The sequence below is a fragment of the Nomascus leucogenys genome, chromosome 8 (genome assembly GCF_006542625.1).
Source record: "Nomascus leucogenys isolate Asia chromosome 8, Asia_NLE_v1, whole genome shotgun sequence".
Classification (NCBI taxonomy): Eukaryota; Metazoa; Chordata; class Mammalia; order Primates; family Hylobatidae; genus Nomascus; species Nomascus leucogenys.
In genome coordinates, this window is record NC_044388.1 from 108,382,415 (window position 1) to 108,401,242 (window position 18,828).

General features: G+C 48.0%; 1 protein-coding gene across 3 annotated transcripts in view; it reads right to left on the bottom strand.

The window, feature by feature from the left end:
* Window positions 1-14,375: 14,375 nt before the first annotated feature.
* SETX (senataxin) overlaps window positions 14,376-18,828 on the bottom strand; it is a 95,255-nt gene continuing 90,802 nt past the window's right edge. For 2 of the 3 annotated variants that reach the window (XM_030818082.1, XM_030818083.1), the window contains exon 27: window positions 14,376-17,964. In XM_030818082.1, the coding sequence (XP_030673942.1) occupies window positions 17,218-17,964 (747 nt within the window). In that variant the 3' untranslated portion in view covers window positions 14,376-17,217. The remainder of the gene's footprint in view (window positions 17,965-18,828) is intronic. The other variant, XM_030818084.1, reaches the window with a different exon arrangement.

Below are 18,828 nucleotides of genomic sequence, written 5' to 3' on the forward strand. Positions count from 1 at the left end.
TGCCTTTCACAGCTGACCCAGTGCCCACATTTCTGCCCCTGAAGGGGAGGGCAGCTCCCCAGGCAGAAGGTCGGTGAGCTCTGGAATCTGATTTGGGCTTGAAGCTGTCCCCCACCACCTGCCAACTATACGACCTTGGGCAATTTCCTCGGTCCCTCTGTGCCTTGGCCATCTCCTCTGTGAAATGGGGATGTTAAAAATAGTGCCTGCATGGTGGGGCCGTTGTGAGGAGTGAATGAGTTGAGCCTCGCAGTGTTTAGAACAGGGCCTGGCACAAAGTCAGCCATCCCTAAGTGTCAGCTGCTATGATTGCTTTGTTTCCTCTGTGCCCCCCTCCCCAAAACCTGCCAGGAGGCTTCAGGCTCACTCACACCTCCTTTCTCACTCACCATATTCCTGAGCACCTCAATGTGACCAGCTTGGCCCAGTGAACCAGACACACACAGGCTCTGCCCTCCCGGAGCTCCCGGTGGGCCCTTTGCTAGCACCTGCCTTACACACCAGGCAGGATTGAGATTCTTTGTAATCTGCAGAGGGGCCCAAGCTTTTGTGCCAACAAGAAGGACCAGGAAGATTCCCGAAGCCCCTGCCCGCCCCACCACCCTCACCTGGCCAAGCCCGGCCCAACTCAGCAGGCCCCAGAAACCTCAGTGCCTGTTCCTCAAACACCCGGACACCTCCTTCCCCTTTCCGCTCCTGCCCACAGGGGGCTTAGGATTGGGGACAGGGTTCGTTGGGGGGTAGGGGACGAGGGCAGAGGGAGGCTCACAGGACTGGGGAGGTGGGGCGTGAATGGGACAGTTGCGGACCAGGAAATGGAGGTTCCAGCGCCCTTTCTAGCAGGCACAGCTGACTGTGCCACCTGCCTTCAGAGGCTTCCCCATGCCCAGTTAAGGATGCATGGGCCCCCTGGCTTGGCCCAGCAGGAACATGAGGGCCAGGCAGGGCCAATTCCCAAGAAGCTGAGCTTGCGAGGGACCCGTGGAGAAGACGGGCCTGTAAGTCGAGGATATGGCTCCTGGATGCCCCCACAGTCCAGGCCAGGCTTGCAGTGCTGGGGAGTACAGGCCCGGACAATGCCTTTGGCAGGGTGGCTTTGAGACCTGTGACCCGAGTTTGGCACAGCCAGGCAGTGCTAACCCCGGAGACCAGGATCCCAACCTCTGGGTGTCAACACGGCGCCCCCTGCACTTCCAGGGCTAGGACAAGAGCACAGATGGAGGCTCCTGCACCATGTGTCTGGATATTTAAAGCTGCCCATCAAGCTGTTGAATAAAGTTCAGCCAGTCCTAGACAAGCAATCCCTTCACAGTGACCTGAAAGGCTGGGCTCAAATCTGCACCCTTGGACTCCTCCAGCTGCAGCCAGCACATGGTGGGGTGGCTGGGCCTGGCTTCCCCAACCAGTCACCCTACCCAGGCCCTGATCCTCGGTGGCCTAGAAGGAGTGTGCAGGCTCTGGGGGGCACGCCCCTTAGGCCCGTGGCGGGGTTGGGGAGGCCCCGAGCAGGGCTGGAGATGCCCAGCCTCACCTCTTGGGGCCCCCTGGGGCCACAGAAGCTATCAGGCAGCCTCTGTGACCCCTCTTGGAAGACCGGCCACAAATAGCCACGGTCGCATGGTGCACATAGGGGCAGAGCTCTGGGGCAGCATGAAACCTATGAGTGGAGACATTTGGGCCCACCCCCAGCCAGCCAGTGCCTGCTGGGCCAGCAGCCTGACTGATGTCAGGCCCTCCACAAGAGGTGGTGGAGCAGAGTCTTCTCTAAACTCCCCCAGGGAAAGGGAGACTCCCTTTCCCGGTCTGCTAAGTAGCGGGTGATTTTCCTTGGCACCGACGCTACTGCTAGACCACGGTCCGCTTGGTAATGGGTGTCTTCTCAGATGCTGGCGTTACCGCTAGACCCAGGAGCCCTCTAGTGGCCCTGTCTGGGCATAACAGAGGGCTCACACGTCTTCTGGTCACTTCTCACCGTGCCCCTTCAGCTCCTATCTCTGTATGGCCTGGTTTTTCCTAGGTTATGATTCTAGAGCAAGGATTATTATAATATTGGAATAAAGAGTAATTGCTACAAACTAATGATTAATGATATTCATATATAATCATATCTATGACTATATCTAGTATAATTCTTGTTATTTTATATATTTTATTACACTGGAACAGCTCGTGCCCTCGGTCTCTTGCCTTGGCACCTGGGTGGCTTGCTGCCCACAAAGACCAGCCTGGCCAACATGGTGAAACCCCATCTCTATTAAAAATACAAAAAATTAGCTAGGGGTTAGAAAACCCCATTGTCTCAGCCCAAAATCTCCTTAAGCTGATTAGCAACTTCAGCGAAGTCTCAGGATACAAAATTAATGTACAAAAATCACAAGCATTCTTGTACACCAATCACAGACAAACAGAGAGCCAAATCATGAGTGAACTCCCATTCACAATTGCTTCAAAGAGAATAAAATACCTAGGAATCCAACTTACAAGGGATGTGAAGGACCTCTTCAAGGAGAACTACAAACCACTGCTCAATGAAATAAAAGAGGATACAAACAAATGGAAGAACATTCCATGCTCATGGGTTGGAAGAATCAATATCGTGAAAATGGCCATACTGCCCAAGGTAATTTATAGATTCAATGCCATCCCCATCAAGCTACCAATGACTTTCTTCACAGAATTGGAAAAAACTACTTTAAAGTTCATATGGAACCAAAAAAGAGCCCGCATCACCAAGTCAATCCTAAGCCAAAAGAACAAAGCTGGAGGCATCACGCTACCTGACTTTAAACTATACTACAAGGCTACAGTAACCAAAACAGCATGGTACTGGTACCACAACAGAGACATAGATCAATGGAACAGAACAGAGCCCTCAGAAATGATGCCACATAGCTACAACTATCTGATCTTTGACAAACCTGACAAAAACAAGAAATGGGGAAAGGATTCCCTATTTAATAAATGGTGCTGGGAAAACTGGCTAGCCATATGTAGAAAGCTGAAACTGGATCCCTTCCTTACACCTTATACAAAAATTAATTCAAGATGGATTAAAGACTTATATGTTAGACCTAAAACCATTAAAATCCTACAAGAAAACCTAGGCAATACCATTCAGGACATAGGCGTGGGCAAGGACTTCATGTCTAAAACACCAAAAGCAATGGCAACAAAAGCCAAAATCGACAAATGGGATCTCATTAAACTAAAGAGCTTCTGCACAGCAAAAGAAACTATCATCAGAATGAACAGGCAACCTACAGAATGGGAGAAAATTTTTGCAACCTACTCATCTGACAAAGGGCTAATATCCAGAATCTACAATGAACTCAAACAAATTTACAAGAAAAAAACAAACAACCCCATCAAAAAGTGGGCAGAGGACATGAACAGACACTTCTCAAAAGAAGACATTTATGCAGCAGAAAACACATGAAGAAATGCTCATCATCACTGGCCATCAGAGAAATGCAAATCAAAACCACAGTGAGATACCATCTCACACCAGTTAGAATGGCCATCATTAAAAAATCGGGAAACAACAGGTGCTGGAGAGGATGTGGAGAAATAGGAACACTTTTACACTGTTGGTGGGACTGTAAACTAGTTCAACCATTGTGGAAGTCAGTGTGGCGATTCCTCAGGGATCTTGAACTAGAAATACCATTTGACCCAGCCATCCCATTACTGGGTATATACCCAAAGGACTATAAATCATGCTGCTATAAAGACACATGCACACGTATGTTTATTGCGGCACTATTCACAATAGCAAAGAGTTGGAACCAACCCAAATGTCCAACAACGATAGAGTGGATTAAGAAAATGTGGCACATATACACCATGGAATACTATGCAGCCATAAAAATGATGAGTTCGTGTCCTTTGTAGGGACATGGATGAAACTGGAAAACATCATTCTCAGTAAACTATCGCAAGGACAAAAAACCAAACACCGCATGTTCTCTCTCATAGGTGGGAATTGAACAATGAGAACTCATGGACACAGGAAGGGGAACATCACACTCCGGGGACTGTTGTGGGGTGGGGGGAGGGGGGAGGGACAGCATTAGGAGATACACCTAATGCTAAATGACGAGTTAATGGGTGCAGGAAATCAACATGGCACATGGATACATATGTAACAAACCTGCACATTGTGCACATGTACCCTAAAACCCTAAAGTATAATAAAAAAAAATAAAAAAACAATAAAAAATAAAAAAATTAGCTAGGGGTGGTGGCGGGTGTCTGTAATCCCAGCTACTTGGGAGGCTGAGGCAGGAGAATTGCTTGAACCCAGGAGGCGGAGGTTGCAGTGAGCTGAGATCGCACCATTGCACTCCAGCCTGGGTGACAGAGCAAGACTCCTTCTCAAAAAAAAAAAAAAAAAAAAAAAAAAAAAAATATATATATATATATATATATATATATATATACACATATGTATATATTATGCCACATGAAAGAAGCCAGACACAAAAGGTCATATAATGTATTATCCTTTTCTATGAACTGCCCAGAATAGGCAAATCCATGGGGACAGTAAGTAGACTGGTGTTCGCCAGGGGCTAGGGGAGGGGAGAATGGGGAGTGCCTGCTTAATAGACACAGGGTTTCATTGGGGGTGATGAAAATGTTTTGAAACTAGAGGGAGATGATGGCTGCACGACCTTGTGAATGTAGTAATGCCACTGAGTTGTACGATTTAAAATGGTGCATTGTGCTATGTATATTTCACCTCAATTAAAAGACTAAAACAACTTGTGCAGACCAAGTAAGCCTAATCACTAGCCCATCTGAGGTCCCAGGCAGTGGCTCTGTGTGCCTGGGTCCTTGGCAACAGTCAGGGCAGTGGGCAGCCCTTCCCCAGGCACTAGGCTGGCCCCCAACACCAGCTGGGCACAGGGTGCGCCCTTCCCTGTTCCAGTCACTTCGGCCCCTCTTCATCCCCCACCGTGTCCAGGGCCAAGGCCATGAGCCACAGAGGCGGCGGCTGCCCTCTGGGCCTCACGGCCCAGTGGGGGAAGCTGCCATATCCACAAACAGTGTGACATGAGGATAACAGGGCAGGGGAGGGCAAGAACAGACCCTGAATGTAGAGATGGGGAAGCTCTAAGGCTGGGTGCGGTAGTTCATGCCTGTAATCTCAGCACTCTGGGAGGCTGAGGTGAGCAGATCACTTGAGGTCAGGAGCTTGAGACCAGCCTGGCCAACATGGTGAAACCCTGTCTCTACTAAAAATAGAAAAATTAGCCGGGCGTGGTCGCACCTGCCTGTAATCCCAGCTACTCAGGAGGCTGAGGCACGAGAATTGATTGAACTTGGGAGGCGGAGGTTGTGGTGAGTTGAGATGATGACACTGAACTCCAGCCTGGGTGACAGAGTGAGACTCTGTCTCAAAAAAAATGGCAAAGCTCTGGAATTGTGGAAACTGTTCTACAAATGGGAGCATTGTCAGTAACATCAGGACTTGTGTTAAGAAAGGCCCAGCAGGAAGGCAGGAGGGCTGGCAGGATGAGGCAGAAACCTGGAGGGAAGGAGGAAAGTCGACTCCTGGGTCCTCCAGTCAGAGTGTGCCAGAGCCCAGGCATCACTCCTGGCCCTCGTCTCTCCTGTCATGGACACCGAGGTGTCTCTGGTCTGCCTGTCCCTCCAATGAACTCAGTTCCAGGAGAGCTTCTAACAGAGGAGTCAGAATTGGTGGTTGGGGAGGGTGGAATTCTGGGGCCCAGCTCTTGGTTTCTTTTTCTTTTTTTCTTTTTCTTTCTTTCTTTTTTTTTTTTTTTTTTTTTTTTTTTTTTTTTTTGAGACAGGGTCTTGCTCTGTCACTCAGGCTGGAGTGCAGTGTTGTGTAATCTTGGCTCACTGCAGCCTCAAACTCCCAGTCTCAAGTGATCCTCCTGCATCAGCATGAGTAGCTGAGACTACAGCCACACACACCACCCCTGGCTAATTTTTTTTTTTTAGAGATGGGGTCTTGCCATGTTGCCCAGGCTGGTCTCAAACTCCTGGTTTCAAGCCATACTCCTGCCTTGACCTCCCAATGCGCTGGGATTACAGGTGTGAGCCGCTGTACCCAGCCCCAGCTCTTGGTTTCTAAACAGCCTTCTCCCCTAAGAGGAAGCAGAGTAAAGGCCGGTTCATGGCTGGGCAAAGAACATGGAAGGAGAGCCTGGACATCTCCTACCACAGGCAAGGAGGTGCCCCAAGAACGAAGAGGATGCATCCAAAGCCCGGGGGCTGGCTGATCGGGTTCCTGCTGACCAATTCAGAATCATCGAATATCGAAAAGAATAATGACGGCACTGAATTATTGTGCTACACTGATTTTTTAAAGGAAATCACGGGACTGCAGCGATATTCGAAATGAGTGGGAGTTGTGGGAGGAAGACAGTAGGGATCCCTTCTTTATAAAAGAATGTCAGCCAATGAATTTTAGGTGACACATTCAGAAAAGAACACATTAGAAAATTGTAAGGTTTTGGCCGGGCACGGTAGCTCACACCTGTAATCCCAGGACTTTGGGAGGTCGAGGCCGTTGGATCACTAGAGGTCAGGAGTTCGAGACCAGCCTGACCAACATGGTGAAACACTGTCTCTACTGGCCGGGCGCGGTGGCTCACGCTTGTAATCCCAGCACTTTGGGAGTCCGAGGCGGGCGGATCACGAGGTCAGGAGGAGATCGAGACCACGGTGAAACCCCGTCTCTACCAAAAATACAAAAAATTAGCCGGGCGTGGTGGCGGGCGCCTGTAGTCCCAGCTACTCGGAGAGGCTGAGGCAGGAGAATGGCGTGAACCCGGGAGGCGGAGCTTGCAGTGAGCCGAGATCGCGCCACTGCACTCCAGCCTGGGTGATAGAGCGAGACTCCGTCTCAAAAAAAAAAAGAAACACTGTCTCTACTAAATACAAAAAATTAGCTAGGTGTGGTGGCTCATGCCTGTAATCCCAGCTACTTGGGGGGCTGAGGCAGGAGAATCACTTGAACCTGGGAGGCAGAGGTTGCAATGAGCTGAGATTGCGCCATTGCTCTCCAGACTCGGCAACAAGAGTGAAACTCTGCCTCAAAAAAAAAAAAAAGAAAAAAGAAAATTCGAAGTTTTTAGCCTCCAGTGTGGCAGCGGATTCAGGCAGGCTCATAGACAGACACTCAAGGCACTGGTGAAGGGCCTGTGGGCCACAGGGCACGTCCATGGCCGCAGAGTTTTACCCTACAGATGGCTGATTAATTACAAAGACAGGAAGCTGGCGGACACCCCCTGGAGCAAGTGACCAACTCAGTGCCACCAACAACGGGACAAACATATTTTGTGCTCCTGATACAACAGCACAGGAAGGACACACCACCACTGACACAGTATTCTTCCCCCAAATATGTAACCTGACTCTACGCACGAGGAAACCATCGCACAAATTCAGATAGGGAGGCGTTCTCTAAGATAACCGGCCTGCACCCCTCAACAATGCCCATACGTGTGCAGGAAGGATAATGTTGGAAAAAATAATAGTAAAAACAAAAAAACAAAAATGCCAATATTGTGAAAGACCAACAAAAAATACAATAAAAAGGGAGTGGAGTTGTTCTGAATGAGGAAAACTAGAGATACAGGACAGCCACGCACAATGCATGACTCTATGTTGGATCCAAATCAAATCCTTTTTTGAAAAAAAATACAGCAATAGGCCGGGCACGGTGGCTCATGCCTGTAATTCAAGCACTTTGGGAGGCCGAGGTGCATGGATCACGAGGTCAGGAGTTCGAGACCAGCCTGGCCAATATGGTGACACCCTGTCTCTACTAAAAGTACAAAAATTAGCCGTTGTGGTGGTGCATCCCTGTAATCTCAGATACTCAGGAGGCTGAGGCAGAAGAATCACTTGAACCCGGGAGGTGGAGGTTGCAGTGAGCTAAGACTGTGTCACTGCACTCCAGCCTGGGCGACAGAGTGAGACTGTCACACACACACACAAAATACAGCAATAAAGGACATCTTAGGACCATCGCAGAATTGTGCATATGGATGATATATTAGCTAGTGTTATTATATCAAGTTTAGATGTGATAATAGTGTTGTGGTCATGTAGAAAAATGTCCTTATTCTGGCCAGGCATAGTGGCTCAAGCCTGTAATCCCAGCACTTTGGGAGGCCGAGGCAGGTGGATCACCAGGTCAGGAGATTGAGACCATCCTGGCTAACACGGTGAAACCCCGTCTCTACTAAAAAAATACAGAAAAATTAGTCGGGCATGGTGGCAGGCACCTGTAGTCCCAGCTACTCTGGAGGCTGAGGCAGGAGAATGGCGTAAACCCGGGAGGCGGAGCTTGCAGTGAGCGGAGATCGCGCCACTGCACTCCAGCCTGGGAGACAGAGCGAGACTCCGTCTCAAAAAAAAAAAGAAAGAAAAATGTCCTTATTCCATAGAGATACATGGTGAAGCGTTTAGGAGTGGAATAGCGTGACACCATAGCATACTTTCAGATTGCTCAATGAAAACTGAACACAGACAGAGGAGCTCATGACAGCCTGGGCAACATCACAAGACCCTGTCTCTAAAAAAAAAAAAAAAAAAAAAAACCAGAAACAAGGGAGTGCAATGTGGTGAGATTGGTGAATCTGGGCAATGGCTATTTAGATATTCCTTGTACTATTTCAACTTTTCTTTAAACTTAAAATTTTCAAAATAAAAATTTGGATAAGAAACAGGCCAGGTGCGGTGGCTTACACCTGTAATCCCAGCACTTTGGGAGGCCGAGGTGGGTGGACCACCTGAGGTCACGAGTTCGAGACCAGCCTGGCCAACATGGCGAAAACCTGTCTCTATTAAAAGTACAAAAATTAGCCGCGTGTATGGCATGTGCCTGTAATCCCAGCTCCCCAGGAGGCTGAGACAGGAGAATCTCTGGAACCAGGGCAGCGGAGGCTGCAGTGAGCAGAGATCGTGCCACTGCACTCCAGCCTGGGCGACAGAGTGAGACTCCATCTTAAAAGAAAACAAAAACAAAAACAAAAACAAAAATTAGCCGGGCCTGGTGGCAGGCACCTGTAATCCCAGCTACTCAGGAGGCTGAGGCAAGAGAATCAATGGAACCCTGGAGACGGAGGTTGCAGTGAGTAGAGATTGTGCCACTGCACTCCATCCTGGGTGACAGAGCGAGACTCTGTATAAAAAAAAAAAAAAAAAAGAAACAATGTTGAATGAGTATTAATAAATAGAGCTAGACTGATGTGGTTGCATTTATGAGAAGTGAGGAGAAAAATTCTATCCCTTCCGCATACCATGCCCAAAAATAAATTCAAGTGGTTAAAGACACAAATGAGAAAAGTGAGGCTTTAAAATGCTTAGGAGATTGATTAATTCAACTACATTAAAATAAAAACCAGCCGGGCGTGGTGGCTCACGCCTGTAATCCCAGCAATTTGGGAGGCTGAGGTGGGTGGACTACTTAAGGTTAGAAATTCAAGGCCAGCCTGGCCAACATGATGAAACTCCGTCTCTACTAAAAACACATAAAACTTAGCGCGGTGGCTCACGCCTATAATCCCAGCACTTTGGGAGGCCGAGGCGGGCAGATCACGAGGTCAGGAGATCAAGACCATCCTGGCTAACACAGTGAAACCCCCTCTCTACTAAAAATACAAAAAATTAGTCGGGCGTGGTTGCAGGCGCCTGTAGTCCCAGCTACTCAGGAGGCTGAGGCAGGAGAATGGCCTGAACCCGGGAGGCAGAGCTTGCAGTGAGCCGAGATCACGTCACTGCACTCCAGCCTGGGCAACAGAGTGAGACTCCGTCTCAAACAAACAAACAAAAAAACTTAGCCGGGCATGTTGGTGGGTTCCTGTAATCCCAGCTACTCAGGAGGCTGAGGCATGACAATCTCTTGAACCTGGGAGGCGGAGGTTGCAGTAAGCCGAGATCATGCCACTGCATTCCAGCCTGGGTAAAGAGCGAGACTTTATCTCAAAAGTAAAATAAAATAAAATAAAAACCTTCTGTACAACAAAAGACATCAGTAAAAAAGCACAAGCCACAGAGCAAGATAAAATATTGGAAATATATGTGATACATGAAAGATTAACATGGAAAATATTTGGAGAATTTCTTTTTTTTCTTTTTTCTTTTTTTTTCTTTTTTTGAGATGGAGTCTCACTCTGTAGCCCAGTCTGGAGTGCAGTGGTGTGATCTTGGCTCACTGCAACCTCCACCTCCTGGGTTCAAGCGATTCTCCTGCCTCAGCCTCCCAAGTAGCTGAGATTACAGGTGCGTGCCACCACACCCGGGTAATTTTTGTATTTTTGGTAGAGACGGGGTTTCACCATGTTGGCCAGGATGGTCTCCGACTCCTGACCTTGTGATCCTCGTGCCTCAGCCTCCCAAAGTGCTGGGATTACAGGCGTGAGCCACTGTGCCCGGCCAAGAGTGATCACCAAACTAGTAAAACAGTGAAAAATGCAAACAACCCAAGCGCACAGGACTGAGAGGCTGGATGTGCAGCCCGCTCCCATGCTGGAACATTCTCTAGCTCTTCCAATGAGTGAACTGCAGAGGAATCCTCACCCTGAGCCTGGCTGACACTTGGGACTGGATAACCCTGTCATGGGGACTGTCCTCTACCCATGAGATGCCATAGCATCCTCCTGGGTGACAACCACAGATATCTCTACATATTGTCAAATGTCCCCCTGAGGGGACAGAATTGCCCAACTAAGAACCACATTAGACTGGGCATGGTGGCTCACTCTGTAATCCCAGCACTTTGGGATGCCCAGGCGGGCAGATCACTTGGGGTCAAGAGTTCAAGACCAGCCTGGTCAACATGGTGAAACCCTGACTCTACTAAAAATACAAAAATTAGCCAGGCGTGGTGGCAGGTGCCTGTAATCCCAGCTATTCAGGAGGCTGAGGCAGGAGAATTGCTTGAACCCGGGAGGCAGAACCTGGGAGGAACCTGGGAATTGCTTGAACATGTCACTGCCCTCCAGCCCGGGTGACAGAGCGAGACTCCGTCTCAAACAAACAAAAAGAACCACATTAGAGCCATATGAATCCTCATGGATAAATCTTAAAACATAATGCTGAGTGGAAAATCCATATCACAGAAAGGTGGATGCAGTATAACACTTTTCATATGAGGGCTAAAAGCACACCAAGCAAACATGATGGCTGCACACATATGCAGTGAGGTCTCAGGCTCATGTCACTTCTGCAAAGGGAGAGAGGGACAGAGCATGCCACAGGGCTCCAACTGTATCTATAGTTCATTTATTTCCTTGTAAAAGATCTAAGGTAAAGAAACGGGAATGGTGGGTACAGGGTGTTCCTTATCCTATTATTATCCTATTCTGTATGCTTGAAATAGCTCCCTTTAAAAAAATAACAAGAAGCCTGGTGCGGTGGCTCACACCTGTAGTCCTAGCACTTTGGGAGGCCGAGGTGGGTGGATCACGAGGTCAGGAGCTGGAGACTAGCCTAATCAACATGGTGAAACCCCGTCTTTAATAAAAATACAAAAATCAGCCGGGCGTGGTGGCCCGCGCCTGTAATCCCAGCTATTCGGGAGGCTGAGGCAGGTGAATCGCTTGAACCAGGGAGGTGGAGGTTGCAGTGAGCAGAGATTGCGCCACTGCATTCCAGCCTGGGCGACAGAGCAAGACTCCGTCTCGACATACAAAAATAAATAACAAGAAACATCACCTGTCTGCGGAAGGCGTACTGTGCTCTGGTCCTGGGATCCGGCTAAGAGACGTGGGGCCAGGGTCAGAGTGTGGCAGATGGGCCTCTTCAGACAGGGACCAGCTTCCCCAGGGTGGCCTCCTAGCTGAGCCTGGTAAAAAGATGAAGAACATTCTAGGGGGCCAGGCTGGAGAGCCCAGGAATTGCAGACAGAAGTGAGCCAGGCAGGGGCACTCCACATGTGTGTGGGTGCGAGTGTATAATAAATAAGGGCTGCAGGGTGAGCCCCAGTCCTGCCTAGGGCAGGAGGCAGGGGAATGACAGGGCTTCAGGGGTCTGAAGAGGGGCAGGGGGATGGGAGGCTGGTGATCCTGGTTCAGCTGTGGCAAAGCAGGTGCCTGAGGGAGCCTGGCGGGGGTTGGCCCTGGGTTTCTGCCTCCAGCCTTTTGAGGAGGATAGGCTTTGCCTGCCCTGTCTCTTGGGGTCACACGTGGGTGGGAGTTAGTGGAGTGCAGTGAAGGCCCAGGCACATCCCCTTAACGACAGGGGCGGGGCAGCTGCAGTCCCGCCCACGGCCACCGGGGGCGGTGTGTATGGTTCTCTGCACAAGCCGAGGAGCTGAAGGAGCAGAGGGAGGATGAAATCCTAAAACCTAAAGTATAATAATAAAAAAAAAAAAGAAAGAAAAGAAATCCTGCCCGCTCTGCTCTGGCCGCCTGGGTGCAGCTGCGTCCTCCTGGAGGCAGGAAGGCGCACCAGGCGGGCTAGCGGGCCACAGACCCACAGATGAATGGGCCCACAGCCCAGGTCCTCACCACTGCTCTCCTAAGCAAAGGGCAAGTATCCAGGGAACCTCGGGGGTGTTGTTAGGGTTAATATTTACGAAAGGCTTCATAGTGGGGCCGGGCGCGGTGGCTCACGCCTCCCAGCACTTTGGGAGGCCAAGGCAGGCGGATCACCTGAGGTCAGCAGTTCAGGACCAGCCTGGCCAACATGGTGAAACCCCGTCTCTACTAAAAATACAAAAATTAGCCGGGCGTGGTGGTGGGAACCTGTAATCTCAGCTACTAGGGAGGCTGCGGCAGCAGAATCACTTGAACCCGGGAGGCGGAGGTTGCAGTGAGCCGAGATTGCACCACTGCACTCCAGCCTGGGTGACAGAGCAAAACTCCGTCTCAAAAAACCAAAAAGCAAACAACAAACAAACAAAACACCACAAAAATACCAAGGGCTGCACCCCCAAACCACTAAATCAGTAATGCTAGGATGGATCCCAGGCAATCAGAATTTTTTTTTTTTTGGTGGTTGTTGTTTGGGACAGAGTCTTGTTCTGTCACCCAGGATGGAGTGCAGTGGCATGATCTCTACTCACTGCAACCTCCGCCTCCGGGGTTCAAGCGATTCTCCTGCCTCAGCCTCCCAAGTAGCTGGGATCACAGGCGCCCGCCACCACACCCGGCTGTTTTTTGTGTTTTTAGTAGAGATGGGGTTTCACCATGTTGGCCAGGCTGGTCTTGAACTCCTGACCTCAGGTGACCCGCCAGCCTCGGCCTCCCAAAGTGCTGGGATTACAGGCGTGAGCCACCGCGCCCGACCTCAGAATTTTTTTAAAAAGCCCCGCAGGTGAGCCCAATGTGCTCCCTAAGGTTGAAAACTCAAGGCTGAAAACTACCAATCTGACAATTCTGTTGTAATGCTGCTTGAAAACAAAAGGTAACTGTCTACTGAGCTGACAGGAGAGCAACAGAGTTCCTCCTCCTGCAGTTTCAAACACCCAAACTACGAACGCCATTTCTGCCATTTGACTTGGCAAATGCCATCTGTATAGTAGGACAGGGTGACGGTAACTCAGGTCTTTGGAGTCATGGAGGGATCCCTTGTGTACAGAAACTGCCTTTGTGGCGCTGTACAACACTATCAGTTCTATTTAAGCTGAGGCTGAATTTTAGTTTCCTCCCTGAATCATTTATTCCTCAAACTATGAATGGTGAAACCCAGGAGGTGGGGGCGATCGTGGGGGCAGATGGGTCAGGAGAGACACGTCTGGTGACTTCAAAAACCATCACTAAGGCTGCCGCAGTAACAAATTCCACAAATGACCACCATGCAGCACTCATCTCTCGCCTGGCCGTTGGGCAAATTTATTACTCCCCCTAAGTCCCAAACACACCATTTTACCCTCCCTGGTAATTTGTGTATGCATACTGAACAAGCCAAGCAGGCCAAGTGGGCTGTGTGCACACGCTTCTGGGTACAGAATGAGACACGGAAGCAGAGGTCAAGTGCCTTTTAACAGGCACAAGTGTGGGGAAGCTGACTACACTTCCTCAAGTTATTGCTTTATGAAATGTGTTCCACTTCTATAACCATCAGCAATTACCCCTGGCCAGGGCAATTCTACCCTGTCCCTCCACCATTGCTTCCGGGAGCTCCTTTCACGGGTCACTGTTCATCTGTTCCTCCTATCTCACCTCCACCCCAATTCCAGCCTAATGATCAGCACATATTTCTGCTGGACCAAACTTCATTCTGTAACGAAACAGCACAGCTGGCCTCAAGGCACCTCGTTACTGTACAGAGAAGATTCCAAAAGCAGCTAGGAAGGAGGGTCGGGCTGGATAATGAAACTTTTTATATCTGAAATGCACAAATCCCCACCAAGTAATTTCAGCATAAAGCAAACCAAATGGCAGACGAAATGATGTTAGTACCTTGCAGTTTACTTCGTAATACATAACTTCTAATCCATGTCCGTCTTCTTGTTTCTGCTTCTAATTCTGCCATTTCCTCTTAAAATTTAGGGTTTAACAAAGACAACAGGGTTACTGTTTGCCAAATCGCAGCTATTAATTCACAGCATAGAAAAGTCAAAGCTATAGCAAAAAATTGCTAATCTGCACAACTTTAAAAAATAGTTCAGTACATTTTTGTTATAAAATTCATTTACAGGAGGTTATTCACATGTACTTGTCAAATTTACTCCTGATAATTCACAAAAACATACAACTCAACAAACTGTGCACAATAAATCCAAGGCAAATTATATACAAAGAGACAAAACAAGTTTTTAAGTAGCACAAGTTCATTTGAAATAACTAATATTGAAAGAAGGCAGGGAACTTTCTTTTAATGCCATGGAAAGACGAAGCAAAGAGCCACACTTTACACCTTGTAAAAAGAATAGCCCTGTTCAACAACGCTGCGCTGACAGCCACATCAGGAGGGGCCACGGTGAACACAGGAAATGGCTTTGGCAAATACTTGTACCAACTGGAACGAGTGAAGTTTCAAAAGTAATGTGAGGTGCGACCGCATTCTGCTGTGAAAGGCCGTCACAGGACACAGGCTCGTCCGTTAGAAAGGACGATGTACTTCTACCACTAATTCTTGCAGAATCACATCTGCTGAGTGATGAACCAACAGCTGTACACAACTAAGAACAGGCAGCAAACTTCACTGCAAATAATATTGTTCAGTGTGTGGCAGCAAAATATGCATTTTAGAGAAAACTTATTTCTCAAATCATGTGTTAATAGTATTAACATGAGCAGCGTGGGAGACATCCTGACCCCAACTGTTTTTGCCATGCCTCCCTTTAGAAGCTTAGGAGTTTGTACATTCCCTAAGTGGCCACCACTACAAGTGTCTGCTAAAATGGGCACTTCATCAAGATAACAGAAAAGCAAACTTAAAGGAACGAGATTTCTTCCCAAAGGCACATGGAAGAAGCTGATAGAGCCCTTGACCCAGACAGAGTGGGGCCCATCCCTACCCGTCCTGAACTGTCGCACACTGCATGGCCAAAGAAAAACTCTCCACCCCCACACAGGAAGCAGTGGCTGATTCTGGGGACAAAGCACTCTAGGAAGTCACCTGCTCCCTGAGTTTCAGGAGTTGGTTCAGCTGACATTAGTCAGATGTCCAGACACCAGTGAGAGAGACACAGGTAATGAAATCAAATGCTCAAACTTTTGGCAACCAAAAGTTGTTTTTTAAAGCTCTTTACAATCTGCTCAAGTAGAATTTCTAACACAAAACCCTCTTTTGCTTAAAAAGCAGATGACAAAGGAAATATCAAATAATGCACATGAATCTTCAGCTATTTTCCTACTCCCAAATGAGATAAGGGGCTGCAGAGAATTCACTACAGACCCCTAGTTTTTACAACTGTCAACTGTACATTCTCAGGTTTAGGATACTCCAATTCACTGTGTGGATATTTGGAAAATTGGACAAAATCAGGCAGCCCACCCCTTCCTTGTTCCGAGCTTCCTCGATCTCCATTCACCAGGACCAATTTTTTTCCCCCGCAAAGCACTATCACCTCTAATAGTAGCTGGAAACACCTATCAGATATTCTAAACAGCATGTATTTTTACCAGATAGATGATTTCTGAAGATCACAGGAAGTCTACCACTCTCTTCCCAGTTCTGAACTCCTCTGGTTACCCTTCATTTTAAACCGGGTGCTTCTTCCCCGCCCAAAATATTCTATTTGGCCTGCCCCAGTGGTTCCCAAGCTGCCTGGTAATCAGAATCCCTTGGGAAGTGTTGTACACAAATCATCCCAGGCTTTCTGGAAAACTAGTTATATCTGTCCGACAATCTGTAAGCTGAGGCGATTCTTCCACAGCTGACCCAGCGCTAATCTGGCATTTGGCAACCACGTGTCTGTACCTCACCAGTCACACAAGGCTCACAATATGCTGGGAGCCTTTGAATGGCAGCTCAAGAATCATTCTTTCACTCCATCTTCTTCTCTCTCAAAAAAATTAGGAATTTTAGCTAGGGAACTATGTGCATACTAAAACAGGTAAATGAACTCATCACAAAAACATAATACCCTGGGCCAATGCACTGTATCTAAAAATGCACCATGTCAGCAAGACTTTACCTAACAAAACCGTGCTGCCCAAAGTGTCCCCTAGGAGACTCCAGGTTTTGGGGGGTTTTTTGCTTTTTTTTTTTTTTTTTTTTTTTTTTTTTTTTTTTTTAAATAGAGCTAGAGACACCTGACCCACCAGCACTAACTCAGCTTATTCCAAGCTAGGCTGTTAAATAAATCTGTCTTGCCCTAACAATGGTTGAAAGGACCTGCCCTCCTCCCATCTGTTTTTTTTAAATATAAAGTTTGTTCTGTTGAAAAAATGATTAACATTTTAAACCGGGGAAAGAAAAGCGGTCTACTAGACTAAATTTTAGAAGGATTTTGTTATTTGCTATACAAATACACATTTCAACTTGTACAACATTGACTCCAGTCTGACCTCCTTGTCTATAGAAGACGAAGAGATCAACAGTTCCAGTCTCTGACTTCAAGGACATTATTACTGATACACAATGCCCTTTGAAAGCTTTTGCAAATGACAGAAAATACTGAAGATGACCAGAGGCTCAGGTGTTAAGGATGCATTTTCCATGTTTTCCAACAGCACACAAACTCCTTACAAAAAACAAATAAGCTTATCTAGATGGTCCCACGAGCTGGTCATCTTCAGTTTACAATATGCTGTGGCTGCTGGCCCATGTCACTGGGCTTTCCTATAAAAGCTTTCTTTTCTTGGAACTGCTGTCCTCCTGCTCCAGTCTCCTCTCGTCCCACCTAGAGTTCCTCCTGGTGTGATGGGTCTCGGAACCACACTTCTCCTGCTCCCCTTCACTGAAAGCCCTGGCCTCTCTCCTGTGACAGAGCTCCTCTTCCGGGTCATCACATTTGCTCTGACACGTGGAAGCCTCGGGACTGGCAGCTGGAGGTTCGCCCTGCACGGGAGGTTTGTGGTTGCTCAGAGCAACCACTACAGCAGCGGGCTGCTGTGCATGGCTCAGGTCCTGGTGAACGACAGGGAAGCCCGGCTCGCCTGAAGGAGGTGTTGCTCCAGGATGCTGGGGGCTCGAGGGTTGTGGATCCCATAGGAATATTCCTCCTTTGACCTCAATGCCCATCCTCTTCAGCAGCCGTGGGTCCCGAAGTTGGTCATGAACAGGAGGTCTTTCAGGGTCCTTTGAAGTAACAGTAAGAGTAGTTTCCTTGGAGTCAGAGGCTGTGTGGTATAGAGAAGCAGCCACAGATGGCTTGGCAAATCCACTGTCCAGCTTGCTGCTGGGCAAACCACCCTGGGGTCTGGACACCTCTGGGGCTATGGTGGGAGGGTGAGTGAGACTTCTCTGCAGCACAGGCTTGAGTTTCAGAATCTTCATTGCATCATGTCTATAGTTTTTGTCACAGGTCTTAATAATGGCACCACGCTTCTGAGCATCCTGAATCAGCTGATTCCAATGCTGGTTTTCCTTGAAACAATGAGAAAGGAGAAATAATTACACCCCAAAGAAACACTGCTTGGGAAGCATAGAGTTCCAGCTTTCATTTCTGAACAAATAATATATATTACTGTAGGAACAGATTCTCAAGATTCATTACTCGTCAGACAAGGATGAAAGGAAAAAATAAATTCGAATACAAAATGATAAAGTCCCATTCCTAAAAAATAAGACCTGGTCACAACCTATAATGGAGAACTTCAACTTTTCTTTTTTTTTTTTTTTTTTTGAGACAGAGGCTCACTCTGCCGCCAGGCTGGAGTGCAGTGGTGCGATCTTGGCCGAGACCTCCATCTCCCCGGTCCACGCCATTCTCCTGCCTCAGCCTCCCGAGTAGCTGGGACTACAGGCGCCTGCCACCACACCCGGCTAATTTTTTGTATTTTTAGTAGAGACGGGGGTTTCATCGTGTTAGCCAGGATGGCTTCGATCTCCTGACCTCATGATCCGCCCGCCTCAGCTCCCAAAGTGCTGGGGATTACAGGCGTGAGCCACCATGCCTGGCCGAACTTCAACCATTTTTATCAGTGCATTCAACTGCAATGCAGGTCTGCACTAGTCACTAGGAGCATCATGTTGCTACTTATATTTCAATAAATTAAAATAAAACAAAATAAAAAATTCTGTTCCTAAGTTGCATCAGCCACATTTCAAGTACACAGCGGTCACACATGACTAATGGCTATTGTACTGAGCAGTGCAGACACAAAACATTTCCATTATCACAGAAAGGTCCTTTGGACACTGGTGATCTAGAGTACTGCCTACAGCTCTTGGCAGGACTAACATTCTGAAACAGGAAGGTCTGGTTTCAGAAAGCAAACTTCTGAGTGC